Genomic DNA, 22,975 nt, shown 5'->3' with positions numbered 1-22,975 from the left:
AAACTCTGTAGTCATCTGCTGAATGTTGGAGTCCCTGAGTAATGCGCAGACCGACCTTCAGAGCCTGTGATGCAATGCGCTATTATCATAATGTATGCTGATATCATTGCTTTTGCTCCTCAACCAATCAGCGCGCTCCACTTTCACCACCTGCTAGGAACTGAATTCCATCATTCCAGGCATTCCTGCTCCCTCCCTCCCTCCCTGCCTCCCTCTCTTCCTCCTCCGCCTCCTCCTCCTCGTTTACAACCAACTTTGTCCCGACAGCTCGGCTTCTATTGTCTTTCCTCGTTCAGGACGCATTCACTGCGGGAATTATTCAGTGTCTCTGTGGGATTATATGTTTACATTTGTTGGAAATTGATTTGCGCGCGGATATTATCATATTGGACGATTTCAAAGTGGCGCTTGAAGGAGGTATGTGCTGATCAACATGAAGTTGTGTCTGACATTGTTTCGTTTTTGTAGGATGAAAGTGCGCTCCTCTTGAGGCGGGTGGTACAGATTCAGACCACTTTCTGAACTATTTCAGCGTGTGAACGAGGACTGCGTGTGTTAAGTATAGAACAACTGGAATAGTCCGCTGTCTCGTAAGTTGAAGTGTCATTCAGGAAATGAGGCAGTCCTGGCAGATTCCCAAACTTTTTCAAGAAATCAAACTTGATCAAAAGTTTAGGACTACACATCTTCATAAATCATATAGGAAATAAGTGGAAAGTGTGAGACTAGCCAAGAGATTTTCCTCCTCGTTGCCCTTTGATTCCAGTGCAGGATCACTAATCCTTCCCAGACAGGCCACATCTTAAAGCACCGCTGTTAGGGACGCACAGAGTCAGCCTGATATAATAGTGTTGCCTAGAAGAGGAAAGGTTGACGCACTTGCCGACCATAGGCCTGTAATCTGCAATCCCTCCATGCAATTCCTGTTGGTTCCATCCTGTAAAATAATTGCTATAATTTTATTTTTACTGGCACTGCTGCTGTTCTACAACCAGCTCCCCACAATTGTTCTTAAACCTGAGTGTTTACAGTTTAGTGTAAAGTTAGTTTTCTTGGAAAAAAATGTCATAGTATCCCAGGCATGCAGAAAGGATAAAGAGAAACGCACTCTTTTTTTTTTTATGAACAAATACCTTTCATAGCTCAGCCAGTCTGAAGGCTCAACATTGTGGGAGAAAAATCCCCAAAATCCTAAAACAAATTTTAGAAGAATGGTGTCAGAATACACAGGGAGGTCACAGATAATATAAACTAACAAACTGCTGGCCAATAATGGCCATCCTGTCTTAGCAGGAATGTGCTTCAATAAAACTCTTAAAATCAAAGCTTTACTTTACTTAAAGAAATTAAGATCAGAAAAGTGAAGTTTGGGCTAGTTGTATTACATAATCTATAATATTAGCCATTAAAAAATAAGTAGATAAATGCCTGTATGACAGTTCTGGCCTTTCGTTGGATTCAAGCTTTACTGTTGATCATTTCATGTCAATGTTAATGTTAAACGCTCTTTTTTGTCTTCAAAGATGTTTTAATATACAACCAGACATGTCAGTAAAGCAATAAAACCTAAAGCCCAAATCTTCAGAAGTATCAGCTGGATCATGTCAAAGACATTTAGGGGTGAATTTAATTTGTGAGCTCAAGTCACCCACATATATTCTCTTACATTAATGTTCCTTTTAAAAAATGCATTGAGCCAGTGCATATGGTACCTACAGTAGGCAATGCAGGATATTCAATTTTATAGCCAGTTTCTAGTATGTTAACAGTCCCAACTCATTCCAGCTGACACTAATACATTTAAATCCATATATATATGCAGAGAACCTCAGCTGTCTTCTGCAGCTGGATTAACATTTTATTATACTGTTATTGTTATATCATATCAGCTGAATCAGACATACTTTATGTGCTTTTATCACTGAGCAAATTTGCAAAATTACAGCTTTAAAGTGCTAAAGAAATAGTTCAGATGTTTCTCTTCCATACCAGAATTGTGTCTATCAGTGAAAAGTTTCTTGCTTGTTTTCTGACATTTCTTTGTATAAGCAAGTTAACAGGTTGTATCTAATCTGTCAGTGATTAAAAGTGGAAAGAAGACAATATTTCTGAAGGTAACTGGGATATTTTTAAAGAATTACGTGCTGATATATACTCCTACACACATGATTTTACTGTAAGGAATTCAGCTACACTAATATTTGATTGATTGTTCAGCAAAGCTGACTTTGAGTATTTGGTCTTACAGAAAATATCATATATTTTGATCTCTGAGTCAGGGAGAAGTGTGTTTTAGTACAGAGAAACAACACAAAGTTCTGATTAACTGACAGGTCATGTTTCTCTTGATAAACAGATTTGTATTGAGTCTTTTGGATTTGTTAAAACTATCTAATTTCTGATTCCTGAGTCTTAGTCTTCAGAAAAGTCTTCATGACTGATTAGTAGAAAGACATGAGACCTTGAAGGAGTTTTGGGTCTGTAATTGAGTTGTCCTCCATCAAGTTAACTTAGGTTTTGTGTAAAATGTAACATAGAATCGGTCGGCGTTGACATTTTGTCTTCTGATCTGTCTTGAAGGCATCCAAGCATGGAGACCCCGCTGGATGTTCTGTCAAGAGCGGCATCATTTGTTCATGCGAACGAAGAAGAAAGTGAGTGTTATCAGGGTTCCTGCTGTGTTCTCATGTCTCCAGAAGTGAAGCTCTGACACACATGTTTTTTTCCCCCCCATGCTCTTCCTGTTGTGCCCCTAAAACTGATTGCACAATTTGAGTAGTGTTACACATACATGAAGTCCAACATTAAATTCAGCCTTTGCTCTTTGCTGTTAGACAATAGGCAGCTTTGTGCTGTACAAGCTCACAGATACACAGGCAAATGAGACCAACTGCCCCCAACTGCCATTAGCTCTGCTTGTTAATCAGCTGCTTGCGTTAACCTGCTTTCTTTGGAATCAGGGTGAGATATCTGTCACTGAGTTTGCTTGTTATTATGCTTCTCCTGCAGTGAATTCTTCTGTTTTTTCTCTTCTTGTCTCATATTCATGGCCAGTCCTTCCCAGTGCGCTTCTGGTGCAGCCAGCAGGCCTCAGAGCTGACTGAAACATACCAGGATACTTAACATTCAGTGGATGCCACTGATAACCAATGTTGTAGGAAGCTGTTTGTTATTTCTGGCAGCCTGTACAGCAGCTTTTTTTGTATTTATTGGTTTGTTTTCATGTTTAATCATTGCAGTCTGTTGGAGTGGGACTTTACTATAGTGCTTTAATATACTGCTCCAAAAGTGGAGAAGGAGTAAGTGGATCTAATCGTGAGAATAATTTGAAGCTCAGGGAGAATTTAGTTTAAATTCTGAAGTGAGTTGAATTAAGAAAAACTGCATTTTAACCTGGTAGATACACAGGTTTCCTCTTTGTCCATTTTACAGTTTAGAAACTGACTCAGAATTTGACTTCACAATCCTTTACTTTGCCTAGAGGTTGCATAATTCATGACTAGAAAACATGTAAGTGAAGAAAGATACTGTAAATTAATCACTGGTGCACTGTGAATGTTTGGAAGGACTTCAGCTGTAATGTATCCCCTGTCAGCAGCAAGTTCCCACAATGCTTTGGTTTAACTGAGCTGAATATCAGCTTCCTTGTAGTTTCTGAGTAAAATGTCCTGGGACTTCTCGTCCCCTCCTCCTCAGCTCCCCCACTCCCCTGTGGTGTTTTTGTTTTTTTTTTTTTCCTCTGCTCTGATGTCATTTTTTGTCTTGGGCCGTGCATGGCCTCTTTGTCCAAAGACAATGTGCTCGACCTGTTTCCACAATACTGAAAAAAGGGGGGAAAAAAGTATAAAAATAATGAGGAAATTAAGCTAGTCAACCAACCAGCTGCTCTGAAAAACTATGAGTGAGTCAGCAAACCAGACCAACAGTCAGTTAAGTCAAATAATTTGTTTGCATTTCTTACAAATTTTGTGACACCAGAGCACTTGTCACCGAATGGGAAGAGCTTGAACCAGCTAGGACTGTGTGGCCAAGGCCAGAGTAACATTCAGACTCCACCACTGTAGATAATCCAACTCTGCTGGATTATTTTCAGGTAAATACTCAAATGCTTCTTTGAGGTAAATGGAATTACCACACATGAATAATGCATTGGTATGAGATCAATTAAAATAGAAAGTATGCTACAGTAGTAGCCAGATATGGAAGTGTTGTCTCAGGCTCAGATACTTAAATCCCTTTTAAGTAGAAGTAATTACGGTCATACACTACCCTGACATTATTTTGTAGCATACCTTTATCTGTGATGGCGAGCTGCTTATAATTAGCATTACACCCTACTCGATCACGTGGAAAATGTTCTTGAAGCTGAACTCTTCTTTCTTCCCCAAAACAGTCATGTTTTTATTCTCCTCTGATCATAAAGATGTTGATTAAATGATTTTGCCTTTATCCCGTAGACCTTCCTACATAAAGGCAAATAAAGGCCCATTTTCCCTCTTAAAAATTGTATGAGTAATGTTGGACATGACATTTTTCATAAAGTTGTAAACAAAACAAAGCAATACAACTAAAAACCTACAACACAACAGACCCAAAAGTGGGTTGAATGTATAATTAACATCTCCAACACAGTGTCATACTGGCATTTGTCACAGTTTCTTGTCATTTCCAGCCAATGGAAGAAAAACGGTAAAATAAAATTGACTTCAAATTTAAATCTATTTAGTAGAAAATAGCCTTTAAAATAATTGTATGTGCACACTTTCTCTCTCAGCAAGCCACCTTCTGGTTAGAGGAAAAGCTGTCTGGACGCGGCACTAATCACAGGTCTTAAGTCAGACACTCCTGACCATGGATAAAGAGTAACTGCACATTTACTAAAAAAGCAGGGAAGTAAACTGTACCTTATATTTAATGGTGAATGTGGAGAAATTCTTAATACTTGTCATTGCCCTTCCATAGTAATTTTGGTGGCTGCTTGGAAGATCTTGCAGTGTGCTCCACCCTTCCTTAAAACAAACCTGTGTTTGAAATCTGTCTGGATTGCACATCGGCTCCAAGAACAAATCAAAGCATTGTTTATTGTGCACTCATATTCCTCCGCATTTCTCAGATCACTTCGGGCAGTTTAATTGTGGATTTGGTGACAGTGTCAATCAACAGCCCCAGAACATACTTTTTGAATTCTACATGTTAAAATAAATTCAGTTTTTCCACAGTGAGCCAGTAGTTTAGGGGCCTGTGGAAAAGATGGAATATGGACCTTTTGTTTTTTTTTACAGGAACCACAACAAAAGAGAAGCTGGTGCCAAGAAAAGGTGGTTGGCGGGGATCTGTGCAGTGGCCTCTGCTCTAGTTTGCCATGTAGAAACCCTGCTTGTTTGTTTATAGAATACAGAATCACACACACACACATGCAGACTTAGAGATCCCTTTGTATTGTTATAGTTTCCATGGTTTGTTCAAGCACTGACAGTCTTTTCCTAATGCTTTGTGTGGGTTTTGTCCAAAGGAAGCAGTCCATAAAAGCAGACCCATAAACTGTTCAGTGTCTTTCTTTCAGTTTGCTACATTATGATAACCATTGTATTGGATCTTTTTTCTTTGTCCAGTTGGCATTTGCGTGGCATTGACACTGTGTTGGCATACTAGAAAGGTCAAAGGGAAGTTTGAGTCCTGGTGTTGTATATCCACACTAGCATTAGGTTAACTGGAGTTGACTCGTTTCTGGATGCTTAGTGTTGTTGTCTGAGGAAATTAGATCCAAAAACTAGTTGGAACTTGTAGATACTCATCTGTGTAAACTTGCATCAATGCTGAAAGTGAAATTGGAGACTCTACATCACTGTGCTTTGCCTAAATCTATTCAGACGAACAAACTGTTATTGGTGGGAGGTAATGTGACTGAGAGGGCTTGGGTGGGATGAGTTTGTTTTTTTTCCTGGTGGGGTGTTTTAGTTTTTTCAGCAAAGTGAACGTTAGCTCCTGAGCCTGTCCAGATTTAATGCAACCTGTGTAACATGACACGAGTGTTTACAAACTGAAAGTTATAGTCATGTAGATAATGAGCAGCATCTCTCCTGTGTAATCCATCCTCCCTGCACAGCTTGTTTGCAGGGAGATTTTGAAGTTTTATGAGCTTAGATTTTAACACACAGTGTTCTTAGATGTTTGCGTAACCTCACTGGACACAAGCAGAGATGGGCTGGTAACCAGTGATGACAGCCCATGATGTAATTGCACAGCAGTGTGACCAGTCTTTTCATATTGATACATAATAACCAATGCATTCACTTGTGCCTGCATCATTACCTCTACATTCATCTTAAATAATGCCAAAGGCATAGTTTGATGCTAGTCATCACATGATGACAGAGATGGGGAATGGTCTGGTTGGGCCACCTTAATATTTTGAGAAAAGGGATTCAACGCATTAACTTGTTTACATTTCTTTGAACTGCTTAGTTATTAGGGGCAACAAAATAACTCTCTTGGTGTTAAGTGAAAATGTCTTGGTAGAAGAATGGACAAAAAAAGCTGTAAACGTATACACTTTGTTGATCTTTACAACCAAAAAAAAAATTAATGTATGTTAAAAAATTACCAATAGGTTTCCATGAACAAAGATTTTGAAACTGTAGCATGTAGAAAAGGGTAGAAGGAATAAAAGAAGGGCACTTTGGGAACCTGGGATACTAATTGTTAGCTTCATGTTTTCAGTGGAGAAATCCGGACAGCAGGCAGACAAGCATATCCACTCTTTGTCTTTGAATTTGAGTTTCTTTGAATTAAATTAAAATCCTATTGTATTGCTCTGCATAATGATCCATTATTTTCAATCAAGTTAGTAAAAACAGAAACAAATAAACCCAGCGGGACAGTGGCCATTAAGTACTGGAGTTGCCCATTCCTGGAATAGATGGTGCCTAGATGGTAGCACCCCCCCCCCCCCTCCAAAATTAAAATATACCTCAGCATCAATGGTCCCTTCTTTTCGGTCTACTAGGGTCCTCACAATATTTGCCGAAGTTGAAAGAGAAGTGTTTGTAAATATAATTATACATTGAGAAATTTAAAATTTACATAATTCTCTGACCAGGTTTGCCACAAAGTAGTGATGCAGCCTGTTGTGAAGTTTCTTTTATACTCAGTTTTGACACCCTCACTTATGACCAGTTTATCTACTGATTGAGTTTTTCAGAACAGTGGAACTTTTTCATCTTTCTGCATTTAAAAATGTAGTTAATTTTTTTTACTCAAAAACAGGTGACAAGGTGCACCTGTTTAATAAATGTACCTTTTTACCTTTAATTTGAGCTCAAAATATATGTCAGAGCTCTGCAGCAAAGGTACCAGTCATAAAGTTAACAGTTGAGGACAATATGGTGCGTACTGACACTGCAGCTTTTACTTTTAGGTTTGTGCTTTAATTTGAGTGCACATAATAAACATGTATGCATTAAAGACTGTGCTCTATTGTATCCAATACCAACAGTGTTTTATTGCCTCTTCTCTTATCATTCCCCCAGCCAGTGTCTCTTGACTTCTCATAGATAAATGTGGTTTTGCGATTACACTGTTTGAATTATTGCCGACTATCAGTTTCAGACTGTGGGTCAGAGAGTCTGAAGTAGAAAAATCTTGTTTATCAGCACTTTTTTCTGCTACTATCAGTGCTGTAAAGAAGTCTGTTATGAATAACTAGCACAAACTATTGCACAACCTTAACTGGAATCACTTCATCCCTGGGCTGCTTGATTATGGCAAAAACAGTTTACAACAGATTTTTGTTATTAGGTAGATAATTAACTTTTGAAATGTCATGCATTTAATTTTTAAAATAAATATCTTTATGATAAGTGGATAAAATGTGAAAGCATTTGCTGTTCTTCATTGCATGTGTTGATCAAAGGTTTTCTTTCATTGTCTTAGCTGTTGCTGAACTAAACAGCTGCAGCCTGCCAGAATGTGAGATTCAAGGCTGTGCTGAGTTTTGCTGCTATAAAGAGGAAGAGTGGAGGAATACTGAACATCAGCATCATTGCAAAACTGAATCCAGCTCAATACTTATTTCTGCTTAACTACCTTGTTTTCATAATCACAGGATTGTGTTGAAAATGGTTTAAGTGTTATACCTGTGATGTTGTCCTATAACAGTTATTATACTACTTGCCTTTCCCATTGTAATTTTTTTTTTACTGTGTTACCAGTAGGTGCCGTTGGCCAAGTCTTCAGAGCATCAGTAGTGGAGTTGATCATAATCCTTCTTTGTAATCGGTAGATTTGAAAAAAGCCTGTGACAGGCTTTAAACACACAACATGAACTGTCATGCACTAGTAAGCTTATACAGCGAATATATTATTCTTTTTGATCAAAAGCGCTCCTTTATTTATGCAAATAGCTAAAAATCTGTTATTTGACTAGACATTTTCCAAACAGTGTCATGTTTAAATGTCCTTATGGCTTTGTATGTATATAGAAGTTTTGATAGTCAAATGCTCTGTATTCAATATCTGTAGTCTAAAGGTCAGTGATGAAAAGAAGACAACGCAGTATACAAGTTAAGCAAGTTTCTTTGGCTTCATCAGATGTTTGTGAAACAGAGAGGCGTGGATGTTTTAGAAGCATGTATACCGCAGAGATTACAGCTACAAAGCCCAAAAAATGACTTGACTGTAAGTACCTGCAGAATACTTGTTGCTTTCTTTTGTGGGGGCTGAAACAATGAACTGTTTAACTTTGATAAAATGTCGGACGTTTTTATTACTCATGCAAATTCTGTAGTGGATGTTCATTTGAAAATGCAGGAAGCAAGGATGGGTCATCTTGTTTAACAACTTTTGAGGAAGCATCACAACTCATGATTTAAATCTAATTCTTTCTATGGATTTAGTTGAAGTAGAGTAGAGTATCAGTTCAGGTATTATGTTGCTGCAACAAAACTGAACATCATTTAATTACCATTTTTCCAGAGAATAATCCTCACAGCCAGCTATCTGTGACTGCACTTCAGATGAGAGAAATCTATCTATCCATCCATTTTTTTTTTTTTTTCTCGCTTATTCCATTGCAGGGTCGCAGGGGGCTGGAGGCTATTCCAGCAGCTACTAGATGAGATGCAGAATACACACTGGACACGTCGCCAGTCTATCACCGGCGTTTATTATCTGGGCTGTAAAAATATGTTTGAAAAGAAGCTGCTGTACTTAAGCTGTTGTCTTTCTGTGGTACTTTGACCAAAGCATGAAGTTACTACACCCATGTAGGTGGAGCACTAGCATACCTTTAGCTGAAGTCATTGCTCTTCTCTTTTTTAACAGAAATCTATTATGGGGAACTTACCCTGAACTCCAACTTGCAGTTTTTCCTTAAGAGTCCATCACCAATGAACATTCCTTACCAGCAGTCTATCTGTTTTTGCCATCCGTTTGACCTGCATTCATTTTTCCATGGCCCCTGTGAGTTTTGCTCACTCATCTGTTAACCGTTGCATACACACTTATGAACACATGCAGGCGCACCAGCATCATGTCACCATCAATGCTTTGTTCAAGTCATGGTTCGGCAGACAGCCATTAAGACGCAAGGTCCATGAGGCCAACTTGGCCATAAGGTCAAAGGTCAAGTGTCACGTCATGACAGTTACAATCCATCAGCTTAAAAACAATCAGTCCTTGTTCTCTTTAGATGCACCAGCTCTGCTTTGCATTCTTTTTCTATCAAAATTCTTCCAAAATTTAAACTTTATTTTGGTGAAATTATAATACTCACCTTTTTAAATAGTTATGTGAAGCTCAGCTGGTCAAAAATGTATGTGATTTGCATTCGTCAACTGACTTTTGTTTCATCATGTGTAGGTGTAAAGACTATATATTTCTTTTCTCTTAAATCAGTCTTGTCTTTGCACTCTCCTTCCCTTCCTTCAGTGGATCGGTTATAGATAGCCACAGCTACCCGCTGATGCTCCTGACCTGCCAGCAATATGTTTCAATGTTTGGCAATGAAGTGAATTACAAGAATTAAAAAAAATTATGTTGCACTACCTGTAACTTGCTAGAATGCTTTTACTAAATGTCAACACTAACCCTTGAAAGTGCAGGTTTTACCTCATTACATAATCAGCTTGATGGTTTATAACTTGAAACTCTGCAGGCTAATAGCAGAAATGACTATACCTTTCAAATATCCTCTTTACAGCACTTTTTTTAATTACTGCATTTGCAGTAAACATAACATCAAGCTTATGGAGCTCCTTGCACAAAGTTTAACAAGTTATTTGTTATTAATAACTGTTTGGAAGATTGGCGAGTGCATGTCGTTACTACATTACCAGCATCATGTTCCCTCATGTCTCTCAGAGCTGCAGCTTTAACTAAAGTGAAAACTAGGCATTGTTGTTATGGGGCTGTGTTCCGGCTGCAGGTGTTCATTCAGTCAGAAATAGGGTTCTTTGCTACTGGCATAACATGCATTTCATTGTGATTGCCCTTGGAATTTTCTACTTCTACAATGTAAACATTGTCATTCCTGCCATGTCACTAGCTAAAAGAGCTGTACATGTGCACTGACGTGTACATGCCTGTTTGATGGGGAGTGATAGAGACAGTGAGACTGAAAAAGTAGTTGTTTAGACCAGAAGACATTTTTCTGTACTTTTTTTTCTTCTTAAGTAATCATAAGTCCTAAGTAATCAGTTGAATTACGGACAATGTGTCTAATCTGACAATTCATTGTCATTTCCAGCTTGTCACGTAGGCCTGCTGCTTGTTTAAGATCCTGTGTCTTCACATATCACAGGGTGAGCAGTGCAATCCAAGTTGCAGAACAAAGCTGCTCATCAGAAAAGTGAGACCTTATTTTCGGTTTGATTGACAACAGTTGTCGTCTAAAACAGCAGACTGACAACGTCAGCAAAGTGAGAAGTGTATAGAAAGATAGGGACAAAACAATAAGGAATTATAACCAAATGCATGTTAGTAATATGTGTCCTAAACATTGTTTAACCTTTACAACATTTTACTGTAACTTAAATGAAGATCTGTGGCAGGTTTTCTCCATCACCTGGTAATGAAGCAAGCTGCTGAGCCCAAGTTAAAAATAAACTGTTTAGAAAGCAATAATAAAATGTTTCACGGTTGTTGACATTAAACACAATATCATTGTAAATTACAGCATGGCTTGAGAATGTAGCTTATTTGGACCAGTTCTTCTTTATTATGCTAACAAATGAAAATAAATTAGATATTGTCTTTTTTTTTCCTCTCCGGTCATGGGAACACTTTATTTAATATTTCTTGATGAAACTTATTTGTCTGCTTTCAGTTGAACTCTTAAAAAAAAAAAAAAAAAAAAAGCAAAGAGGTGATGGAAACCTGAGCTGTTTCCAGACTGCATTTTTACATTAAAAATGTAAAGTTCCAGTTAAATGCTGATCAACTGATTTATTAATATAATTAAATAGACTTCTACTTTTAATGACAGCACAACCGTTGTTATATTGTTACAGTTGATAGAGAAAAAGGAGTGTACCAACGAAAAGATTTTGTTATAACCTTAGCACACTGCTAACTGGCTCTAGGGTGACTGATTATTGTATCATTCCTATCATTCCTATTTTGCTATTACTACCATTATTTTCACACACTGAAAGTATTTGGTTGAGGTTAGGAAAGCTTATTGGTTAGGTGTTGATAAAAAAAGAGTAATAAGATACATTTATATCTTAATATTATAGCTCTGGAAACCCAGGATGCTTACAAGGGATGCTTTGGGGAGAGTAATTTGTATGTTCAAAAGCAAGCAGTGGGCCCCTAACCTGGTGTTGGTATATAATAATTTAGGAGTGAGAATAAATTGTATCTGAATACTTTACCAACCATTTGCCATCAAATAATATTAAACTATATTAAATTAACTATATAACATGTGGAATGCTTGACACTGCATTAAAAAATCACTTCCACAAACTCTCAACCCTTCAATCTCCATAATATACTAAAATTAAAGAGAGTCAACAACAATTTGCACCTTTCTTCAAGAATCAATGTCCCACATTTACTCTGTGTAAATGTCATCCTCTCAGCTCTGCTGTTTTAGTGAGGTAGCCCTTTCTCACTGCTGTGTTGACCACACATACCTTACATTCCTTTCCTTTTGATAGCACTCACCAGAGTAACCAAAAGTGTAATGAAGCAGGATTATAAGAATTCTCACAAATATATAGCTAACATTTCTTGTACAGATTTTTTTAAAATATAGCCAGCTGTAAACTAAATAATTTAATTAGCAAATCTAGTTAAAAAAATGTTTTTTTTCTTCTTTTTTTTTTATTTTTACAAATCTCAAATACAGAGCAAATTGCCATAATTTATGCATTTCATTAGGGGTCACTCAAAGTGATTTCACAATGACAAGAGTATTCACACCAGTTTAACCAGTACCAAAGTGGGCAGACTTTATTATGTGAAGGTAAACAAACAGCTTTGGTCCTGAAAGTGGATGGCAAAGTCATTAGGCTCCATTATAATTTACAGTTTTCCAAAAATAAACAACAGGCTATATTCAGATGACGGATTAATTTAGTAAATTGTTAGGATGTTTATACGTGCTTACATAAATTACCTACTAAAATTGAAATCTGTTGCCAGGCAACAAAACAACCCAGAGACGTCCAGGTATTACTCTACATGAATTATTCCAGTGTTTGCTCAATCTCAATTAGCCTATCTGAACTTTATTTTAAACGGGCTGTGTGTAGTCAACCTAAACATCTCCAGACAGGGGAGGCAGTTGGTTGGCTTCTTCAGTTGTAGCTCCTGTGGTGGCTGCCCAGGAAGATGGACATGTAACATGTAACACCACGTCCTGCCCATGACTTTTTTTTTTTTTTTACTGTTGCTATATTCCTACTTTACTTGCTGAAGCTTTTTTTTTTTTTTTCTTTTACTTCATTGTAACACACTGTGCAATACACTTGTATGAACATTGACAGCCAGCAATGCTCTCACGTTCAGTTTATTTATTTTTTTTATTTTTAGCTTTTTAACTTTAAACATAAGTAATACAGCTTTCTGGCATTCGGGTGAACCCAGGCTTTGCCCACTGATAAAGTCATTGTTTGTGATTGAGAAAAGCTTTTTTTTTTATACCTGTTGAGAAAAGACTTATCAGGGTCTGAGCCAACTATTATTTCAGTGTGAATGCTGATTCAAATGTATGAACTGGCCAGTGTGGTAGGGCTACTAGACACAATGACAGAAATGATTATAGTTATTGTTTTGGTTATTTCTTCCTCTAAATGTAAGGATTGACATTGGATCAGCAAGGATTTTAATTAATTCAAAATAGAAAGGATAGTATTGATGTCTGGTAATGTGTGTAACCTGTAAATATGTGAAAGTTTGAACGTTGGAAATTGTGTAAAGGTTGTGATAGAGACACAGATTCAGAATTTGAGTGGTAGTGTTACAGAGCTAACTGCCCTTTGTAGGAACTAACTTCTTCAATAAATGATAAGCTGACTGGGGTCAGTTTGCTTGCAGCTAATTGGTAGCACGGCAAGAATGTTGTCATAGGTCCGACAGTCTGATGGGAGGAGGGTTTATTTTCCATTTCCAGAAATAGGATCTGTTTGGCAAGATGTGTTTGAAATACCTGACCATTCTTTAATTAGCAACAAAACAGACCAACTTCACCATCTTAATAACAAAGTTGGAAAACATATGGATAAAAATACCATTTAAAACCAAGGTCAACCCAGTTCACAAGATTTGATTTACACCTTCTTTGTTACCATATGAGAGTCTGAGCATCAACCTGCTCCTCAATAAAGATGTGCAGATAAGATAAGACCTTTATAAATTGACCCGATAACTGGGAAGCCCTTTCCTCACCACTAGTTCTGGCTGTTGGTTTGGTTTATAAATCCCCTAAAGGTCAGCTAAATGTAGATATCCAACCTTGCATCGTCAGCAGCCAGTTCAGCCAGTGTATTTGCCAAGTTGGTTTAGATGTTTTAAGCAGAAATTTGAATGGCAACAAAGACAAAAATAAATAAATAGAAGAAAAGAGGTCAAACATGACTGAAAAAAGTGCCCAAGCCCTGAATTTTGTCAAATCACTTGGGACAGCTCTGAAAACAAAATGACAGAAGGTAATGTTAACAGAGATACAGCAGCTTAGTCTGAGAAAACAGTGAGCCAGATAGTTCAAATGGTAAAAGTGAAGGTGAACAGATGGCCAGTATGGAGGAGTAGGTTACAGATAACTTGGATGTCTCAGGTGTGAGAGAACACTTTGCACAGGACACAGTTGGCTTATCTTGATTTTGTATCTATCATATGACACTAGTGAGATAACATTGTGGTTGTTGATTCCAGATGATCTGGATTCTGACAAGCAGCACAACTATGTGATATTGGAAAACAATCTTTCCGGCATAAATCTTGGAAAAGCTGAAAGCTATGAATCCCCAATCTGAATTAGTGATCTTTAATGTCTGTATGTCTCCGTGTGGCTTACAAGAGACCAAATGGACTGATTGTGAACACTGATACGGGGACGTGTAAAAGTGATAATATGATATCATCCTAGAGGTCACAGCCAAGTCTATTTATTGATTTGTGATGTAAGAGCAGCATACAACTTTGAACTATTCCAGTACTGGTTAAACTGAGGTTAATAAATTGGAAGAAACCATCACAAGAAAAGTAAATAGCAAAACAGGCTTTTCTGTTCATTATTATTTACATTATGTTATTATAATTAGATAAGAGTTAAAAAAAAACTATATATATATATATATATATATATATATATATATATATATATATATATATATATATATATATATATATATATATATATATATATATATATATAAATATCATACTTTCCTATGTATAATTCTGTTTCGAACCACTAAACACATACAGTACCTCATAATTACTGCTGTAAAAGGTCAGTGCAGGCAGGATCACAGCAGAACCACAGACAGCTGAACAGTAACAATGAAAGGAAAATGTTTGTAATATATGGAATATTTAATCAATTATTACTGAAAAAAGGGATTTGTTTTGCACTGTATTTGATTATCAGTGGTGTTTCAAAACTCTGTTTATTCCTGACCCAACACCAGTTGATTGATATAAAATTAATTCTACTGTGGATTCATCATGACTGGTTTCAGACTCTTAGTAATGTCTTATTCGTGTAAACTGACAGGTATAAAATCTGTAACTTGTTCTAAAAAGTCCAGTGACTTCATTGTTAAAATCTCCCACCCAGCACAAACAAGTTTAAACAATGAACACCACCTTATTTGTTAATGAAAAACACACATGGAGAATACAAAGCTGGGAAATGACAGAGCAGCTTTGCTTGCACACAATCACCTGTTTCTGTGCAGCGACATGATACTTCCTCTTATGAGTGTGTGTTGATCATTTTGTCCAAACACTCCCAGAAAACTGAGCTGGTGTTTGTTCCCCAAAGACACAGCTATTTAAAGTGTGTTTAAAATATTTTTTTTTTATTAATTTAGATCAAATTTATGGTTAAAACACAGGAACAGCAGCATGTGGTACAACACTATAAGCTGGCGTTATAGCTCTGTCTGGTGTTTGTACAGTACACTTGTAATCAGACCTCTTACAGCCTCGGGGTTAGTAGAAAAGACAGCTAAGTAACCACCCAGATACCAAAAGCCTAAATGACAAATTTCAGTGAGGAATAAACATCTTCGATCTATTATGTCATAATGTAAACAAAGCTGATGCGGTGGTATTTCAACAGAGGTGTTGTAACGTAATCAAGGAAGTGATCTTTGATCTCTCCCATAATAAGTCGTTTTTCCAGTCTGACCCACTAAACCTATGTTTGCACTACATTTTCTCTCTAATGAAAAATATTTTATATCCATTTTTTATTTGCACCCAAATTAGGCTAAAATCAAGAAACAGAAAAGTTAAGAACCCAGTTTTAGTTTTCCTTTTACCCTTCACCCTCTGGTCCATCCTCTGCCAGTATTTGTGTCACAACATGGTTGTTTGTTAATGAAGCATTAGGATGAATCACCACCTGGCCTTTGCAGTGTTATGATCCAGACGCACCCATTCCCCGGAGAAGCCCAGACATGTTCAGAGGCAGCAGGTTAGGTAGCACTTTATCCTGATAGATTATTTAAATAAAAGGGTACGCAGTGAATATAAGACATGAAAGCAAGAACAGATGGCTGCGTACTGACAAAACTAAATGAAAAATTAGTTCAAGTGTGAATGCATTTACAAGTCTGAGACAAATCCTTAGTAAGCGGCATAATTAAGTTTGATAGCAGGAGGAAGAACAGAGGCCTTTTTAAACATGTTCTAAAAAGGTTTGAATAGTTAAAAATGTGTTAAGTAAATGGTGCAATAATGTATTTCATATACCGTAGCTGACATCATTACAGGTGTTTAATGTGAGTGTGAGCTCTTGACACTTGTGACTAAGGCTCAAGACTGCAAACCTGTGGAAACAGTGAGGAGAGAGATTTGATTTCCACAGTAAGCCAAACTGTGTGTAACACCCTGTCCCTTTGGAAGAAAAGGTGGAATTTCACCAACTGCTTGTGTAACCATTAATCTCCTTAGTAACTTCATCTTACAGCATGCCAGGCCAGAACAGAGATGCTGTGTTACAAAGCTTGTTTGCTTTATAAGCAAATTCTCTGTCAAGCTCATTAAATAACTGCAAGATAGATGTATGTTTGAGTAAAAACCAGCAGCAGCAGGGAAATTAAACCTGTGGTGACTGCATTTCAAGACATTGTCAGATTCATGTTCACATTCCCCAAATGCTGAACTATTGTCACCAATAAAGTATAAATCATTCATTTCATTTTGATAGTAAAAGGGTTATTCAGCTAAAGACCAATATCAGAATAACATATGGCACAAGTTCTGCATACTTTATGTGCATGTTTACCAGAGCAAAAGTCATAAACACCCTTGGTTCATTACTGTATCATATGATTAGAAATCGAGGCATGCTAAACTGGGAAAGACAGTGTAGGGCATAGTCATTGCTTATTTGGTACAAATGGATAAACAGAGCACTTGATGTTATATTTTGCCCATTAATGCATTTTCGAGGACTCATGATCTTGACCTAACTGCCAAGCTGCTGTAGTCTACCACAGCTGCACTGAATAGTAGAGTAGCAGCATAGTTAAATTGTGGAGGATATGGATGGACAGCAGAACATCCAGCAAATCGCGGATGGGGGACCACACAGCCGACCAATTGCAGATAAGGAACTGCACAGCCGACCAACAGCAGACGGGAAACCGCACCAGCCAATCACCTGTCTTCTTTCTTCTGAGTTTTAACCTGCTGTTTGGCTGAGGCCCTTTGCGTGTGCAGTCTAGACAAATGCATGTTGGGTTGTACATATATATTCTTTAAAAGTGACTTTCTTACTTCTCAACTTTTTGCCCTCTCTCACTATAAATCTGAAACTTTCATTTTTAGTACAATATCTTAAAAATTACAGAATAATGTGTGAAATATAAATGTTTTGTAATTGCTCTGTTTTAGGGCACTAAGTTGTCGTTGTTTGGGAGTTTAAATAGATAGAAACAATTTGCTCCCTATCACTCCCCCCACAGCCTTGTGGTTTAAACTGGCACAATATTTCCTAAGAGCTTGTGGCACTGAACAATCTGCATTACAAAACCTACATCAACTGATTTTTTTCATCCCTGCAACCTATTCTGATTGTAGTCACAAATGCACTATAAGTGGAGTAGCACACAACAAAGTTCAGCTTTAGACCTCCTGCTTTTTAGGTGCCCTGCTAACCTGCTGCACCAGCTGTAATAGCAGCAGTACAGCTGAATGGACTCTGACTGAACTCTTTTTTGTGTGTGTGAAACTGGAAACAATGGTCGTCCAATTAGACCTCAGCTTTGAGCCACCATTAGATTGAGAGGCCAGGAGGGAGGAGGGGAGAAGCCTTTGTTTGCATGTGCGTGTGCAAGAATGAAGGGGGGTAGTTACATAGTCTGATGCTTGTTTGTGAAATGACTGAATTTAACTGTATTAATATAGTTGCACAGGAGTGTATGAGACACGGGGCAACATTTTCATGTTTGTTTGTTAATTCATTATCTAAAGCACAGTCACACTGTATTCATGTTGTTTCCAGTTAGCCAGAGGAGGTTGCTTTTCTTTCTTTCTAGATAACTTATAAAATTTTGACAGTTATATTCACATTAGATCCATCTTTAATGATCAAGTCTTTATCCCAGTTGTCACTTTCTTTTGCAACCCCTTCATTGGTAACAGAACCTTGGTAAAGCCCACCTCAGACGCCAGGGGGCAGTAGAGGACCAATCTAAAAAACGAAGAAAAACAATTGGGTCAGTGCTCCATTTACAACCAGTGCAGTGAAGTTTTATTTTCCTCAATTTATGCAACAATCACAAGCAACCTCCAAAAATTTCACGAGGTGCACTTAGTCTATAAGCAACTCAATATAATCTATTAATAAAATCTCGTTGCTATTTATTTTTCGAGGGAGGAAAAGAAGTGTCTCAAATTAGGCATTTAGTCTAGCCTATGTGGTATGTTGACAGATTTCTTTTTTAAAGAGAAGAAAATTGAGGTTTCTGTTTTTGTAAACAGAAACCCAACAAAGTGAAACATATTTTTTTTATATTTATTCGCATGTGTATCCTCTTCTTCTCTGTCTTCTTTATGTTACCGCCTTACTCCCATACATTTTAAAGTTTATAATTACTTATCACCCCACTTTATAGCTTTATTGTTTTCACTCGAAAGTTGCCATAATAACCCAGCAAGCACTCAGACAAACTGATAACGTTTTTAGTGACCTTAACATACTTTTATGGCACTTTTGATTTTCTGTTATCACCCTGAGGGTGTTTTGAGCAACAATCTTATTGGGTTGCTTCAACTTTTAGGTTTCTGACCACCTCTCTTGCTGAATGTGTTTGGAGAGGCTGATCTTGCGCGTTAAACATCCCTGTTATTTGAGGCGCTCCAGGGATTTGGCGAGCATGCCCAGTGCGCTCCTCTCAGCAACAGTGGAAACCACTGGTGCAGCATAGGAGTCATACCAAGCATAGCCTGCGTGTCAGTGCAGTCGACTTACAGCTGGCTGTGAGGAGAACTGTCGCTACTCTTTTTTTTAATGCCTTTTTGCCCTTTATCGCCGCTATACATTTACTCACATTAAAAAAAAGTATCGTCAATTTATTAAAACAACTGCGAGACCACTTTCCGCGGTGGTTATTATATTAAGGGGTTTTTGGGAAAACAAAAGTTGGAGGCTGGGCCTTTTGCTTTTTGATCGTCGCTTGAGAAGAGAAGGAAAAAAGCTGGTCTTTTTGCTTTGATTTTTTTTTTAAACTAAAAGCTCGATAAATGCTACTAACGAAGATGGACCTGTTGAACTATCAGTACCTGGACAAAATGAACAACAACATCGGCATTCTTTGCTACGAAGGTAAAGGGGACTGCTGGGACTGTTTGTGGGCGTTATTTCGGTTGTTGTAGGAACTTTCAAGCGGCCGTTACGGTGTAAGTTAACGTTAACGACGTAGTTGGTCCAAGTTTTCTGTCAAGTTGACGTTGTTTAGCTATGTAGATGTTTCCACAAGAGTAGTCAAGGCAATTATTATTCATATTATTATTATTTATGTTACACATGTTCATTATTTGAATTTACGAACTACGTGTTCAATGAGTTTCACAGTGAACTGATTAAGTCAAAGTCAGCTTTATTGTCAGTACTGCAGCATGTACAGGACAGACAGGCAATTAAAATGACGGTTCTCTCAAACCTCGGTGAGATGAAATACAAGAATGTAGGCCAACAAACAAAACAAGTACTATTACTAAGTGAATAAAAGACGATAATAAATAGATTTTTGCTTTCCAACAGAGCGTACTTTACGTTGCGACCGAGCTAGCAGTAGTTATTTAGCAGTGGTTAACTTTCTACTCGTTTTCCGTTAGACGGAAAGCTCTTTACTTAACCTGTATATGATATGTTACTGGATTGTATTGTGTTTCTGGATGCTGCTCTTTAGTAAAGACCAAATATTAAATGCTAAAAAAAAGAAGAAACACGCTGTGTGCGCTGTTATTGTAATATGTCTGCTATAGTCCGCATTATGAGTTCACAGCTGCTCTATGTGCTCTAGCTCTGTAGTACATCTTAATTGTTGGTCTTTGTGGTTGCATTTTCTCCCTTTTAAATAGTTAATTTCTAGTAGGTTGTTTTGTTTTTGTTATCCAATTCAACATATTCCCGTGAAGTAACATTAGCAGTACATGACTTTATGTTTTGTTAAGAAGTTGCAGACCAGGAGCCTGCCATACGTTTGCAAAAGTAACTGAGTTTGTACTTGTAGCTTCCCTTTTCTCTGCTGTCCTGGTAATGTTCAAATGTCAGCAAGCTTTTTCCCCTTGCTTTGTCCCTGACCTCTCTTTCAGCATGCAAGCTCATATCCAACAATGAAATGAGCATTTCCTTAAAATAGTTAAAATAGTCAGATTTAGGTATGGGCATTAATTAATGATATCTTACAATTGAGATGATGTAATCAAATAAGGGCTCAACAGAATTAATGTAGGTTGTGCATAGTAAAACCATTTGTCTAAGGTGGTTTCACACACTTATTTTTGATTTTTGATTTGAAAAGACAAACAGAAAAGGTGCAGTTGTACAAAGGCCAAGCACTCTCAAAATAAACTGGTCAAGCTTTTCTTGTGGTGTATTATCCTGCTTTAACCAGCTGCTGTTGTGTTGCAGTCAAAACTCCCCTCTTCATATAACATATAGACATATAAACGTGTAATATTATTAAAAATGTGTGACTGAAAACATTTTCAGAGAAGCACAGGATAAATACCTAACCAAATTTATGAAGCTACAAAGAAATGAAAGATTTATTTTTTGTATATAATGTTATATTTTTATTTGTCCTTCATTTGTCAGCTGGAAAAAAGTGTTAAGATTGCTGTAATTCCTGCTTGGCAAATGTCAGGTGAGATTCTTGTCTTAAGATGTGATTTTGAGCTTTGCTCAATAGTTTTGGCACATGCACTATTCTTGTGCAATATTAAAAGTTCTTTTCCTTCAAGGTTGCAGCTCTGTTTGGTGCAGATAAACTTGCCACTTGTCCAGGATTAATGCCAGCCAGAATAGGGACTGTGTGTCACGAAGCTCCATCTTTCTCAGGTTTCTTTCTGTCTGTCTCTGAAGAAAACTGCATGAGTGAGGAGTGGTATTTTTATACTTCCATTGGCTGTAATTCTGACATGATGAACTTGAATAAAATAGTTCATATCTGTCTCAGGAAGCACACATCTGCAGTAGTAGTCCATCTATTTGTTTTTCAGTTTTATCTGGAGTGTTGTCTTTAGCTGAGTGAATTCAAATCTATCTCCATCATGTGCCTTATGATAAGAAAACTAAGATAAAGGAACAGGGAAAGGAGCTTAGTGGTAAAAAAGAATAAAAAAAAAAAAAGCCTCTCGAGTTCAAACATGTTGAGCCAAGAAAGGATTGGAAGAGCTTTGTGATACTGTGGGTGTCCTGACTTGTTATTATATGCATGAGCACACCTACTCAAATAAATTTCCTGGCAAACACACATGCATGCTCATACTAGTACACTGTCCTAAGAGTTTTAGGTCTATTCTGAAGCTATCACGTTGTTACTGTTGACACACTAAAGCAAGTGCAAGTGTGACACTGGGCTGTCTCACACATGTGTAGCCATACCCTCTAAGATGGATTAGGTGCCTTAATATGTGGCTTATTGAAATATAGTTACCTAATTAAAGCAGTAAAAGTAAAAAGTTAGTAAAACTGCATGGCCTAAAATTCTTATGTTCCATTATATATTGAAAGTTTGCCATTAGACCAGGTTTTAATTGGGTTACAGAGTCAGACTTTCAATTTGATGTCAGGTTTAACCCACCTGATCCCTGATGATACGTTTCAGGTAGCACTTCATTTAGTATACTGCACTGCCAGGTAGTAAAAACCCATAGCAGTATTAGATTAAAAGCCTCTAGTCAGTTGGAGTACAGAAGTGGACAGGGAATCTCTTATCCTTTCTTATGCGCTCTCTAGGGATTAGTATATCCTCACATGCCACATTAACACCTATTTATACTAAATTCTCTTTGATAAATGATTATCTTGAGGATCCAATCTTCTGCACACTGACTGTTCCCATTTCAGTTCATATCATCATCTTCCCCAGCATGTGGCAATGGTTGCATTTCTTTTGGGGATGATTTTCTGTCAGTTGTATGACATTTTTCTCTCAGATTTAATGACAGGGTATGAACTATTAGTCTCCTAATGTTTTATCATCTTGACCCTCTATCTTTTTCTTTCTTCATCAGTATCAGATCTTTTCTCTCTGTAATGCTGTAAGCCTAACAGTGAGGGGTGCATGAATGATGACCTTCTCTTTCTGTTGATAAGTTGTGGAAAACAAACAAGAACGAAAACCACCTCAAAGCAGTGTATTTTTTGTCAAATTTTTATTTTTTTTTGTCTGTGTAGATTCTCTCTCTCTCTCTCTCTCTCTCTCTCTCTCTCTCTCTCTCAAACAAGTCTAACCCTGGGTTTAAAAGTTGACTTCATACTTGAACTTCTATGGCAGAACTTTTTTCCTATGTCATTTTGAATGTTTTAAAGAATAAAACCTCTGTCAGCTGAGATGATAAAGGCAACCCAGAGAACAGTTCGGGTTACTGAGAAACTCAGCCAAAAATAACTACTTTGCTGTTTTACAGAGAAAGATGACATGTTACTACTCATCTTCTTTTTTTTTTAAGTATCTGAAGGGGGAGAGGAAAAAGCGAGAAATGGAAGGAGAGAGGGGGGTTCTCAGTTTGTAATCCAATCTCATCCTGTTGCTGTTTGAAGTTTTATCAAGAGAAATAAGCT

The 22,975-nt window shown here is 37.4% G+C and overlaps 1 protein-coding gene across 2 annotated transcripts in view; it reads left to right on the top strand.

The window, feature by feature from the left end:
* The first annotated feature begins 249 nt into the window (after positions 1 to 249).
* vgll4b (vestigial-like family member 4b) overlaps positions 250 to 22,975 on the top strand; it is a 38,448-nt gene continuing 15,722 nt past the window's right edge. The window contains exons 1-2 of one of the 2 annotated variants that reach the window (XM_041980541.1): positions 250 to 417; positions 2,581 to 2,654. In XM_041980541.1, coding sequence (XP_041836475.1) covers positions 2,591 to 2,654 — 64 coding nt within the window. In that variant the 5' untranslated portion in view covers positions 250 to 417; positions 2,581 to 2,590. Of the gene's footprint in view, positions 418 to 2,580; positions 2,655 to 19,101; positions 19,508 to 22,975 lie in introns of those variants that run through there. The other variant, XM_041980540.1, reaches the window with a different exon arrangement.

Source organism: Melanotaenia boesemani, chromosome 3 (assembly GCF_017639745.1).
Source record: "Melanotaenia boesemani isolate fMelBoe1 chromosome 3, fMelBoe1.pri, whole genome shotgun sequence".
NCBI classification, from domain to species: domain Eukaryota; kingdom Metazoa; phylum Chordata; class Actinopteri; order Atheriniformes; family Melanotaeniidae; genus Melanotaenia; species Melanotaenia boesemani.
The sequence above is the reverse complement of the archived record's forward strand: the minus strand, read 5'-3'. Positions and strand labels throughout refer to the sequence as shown.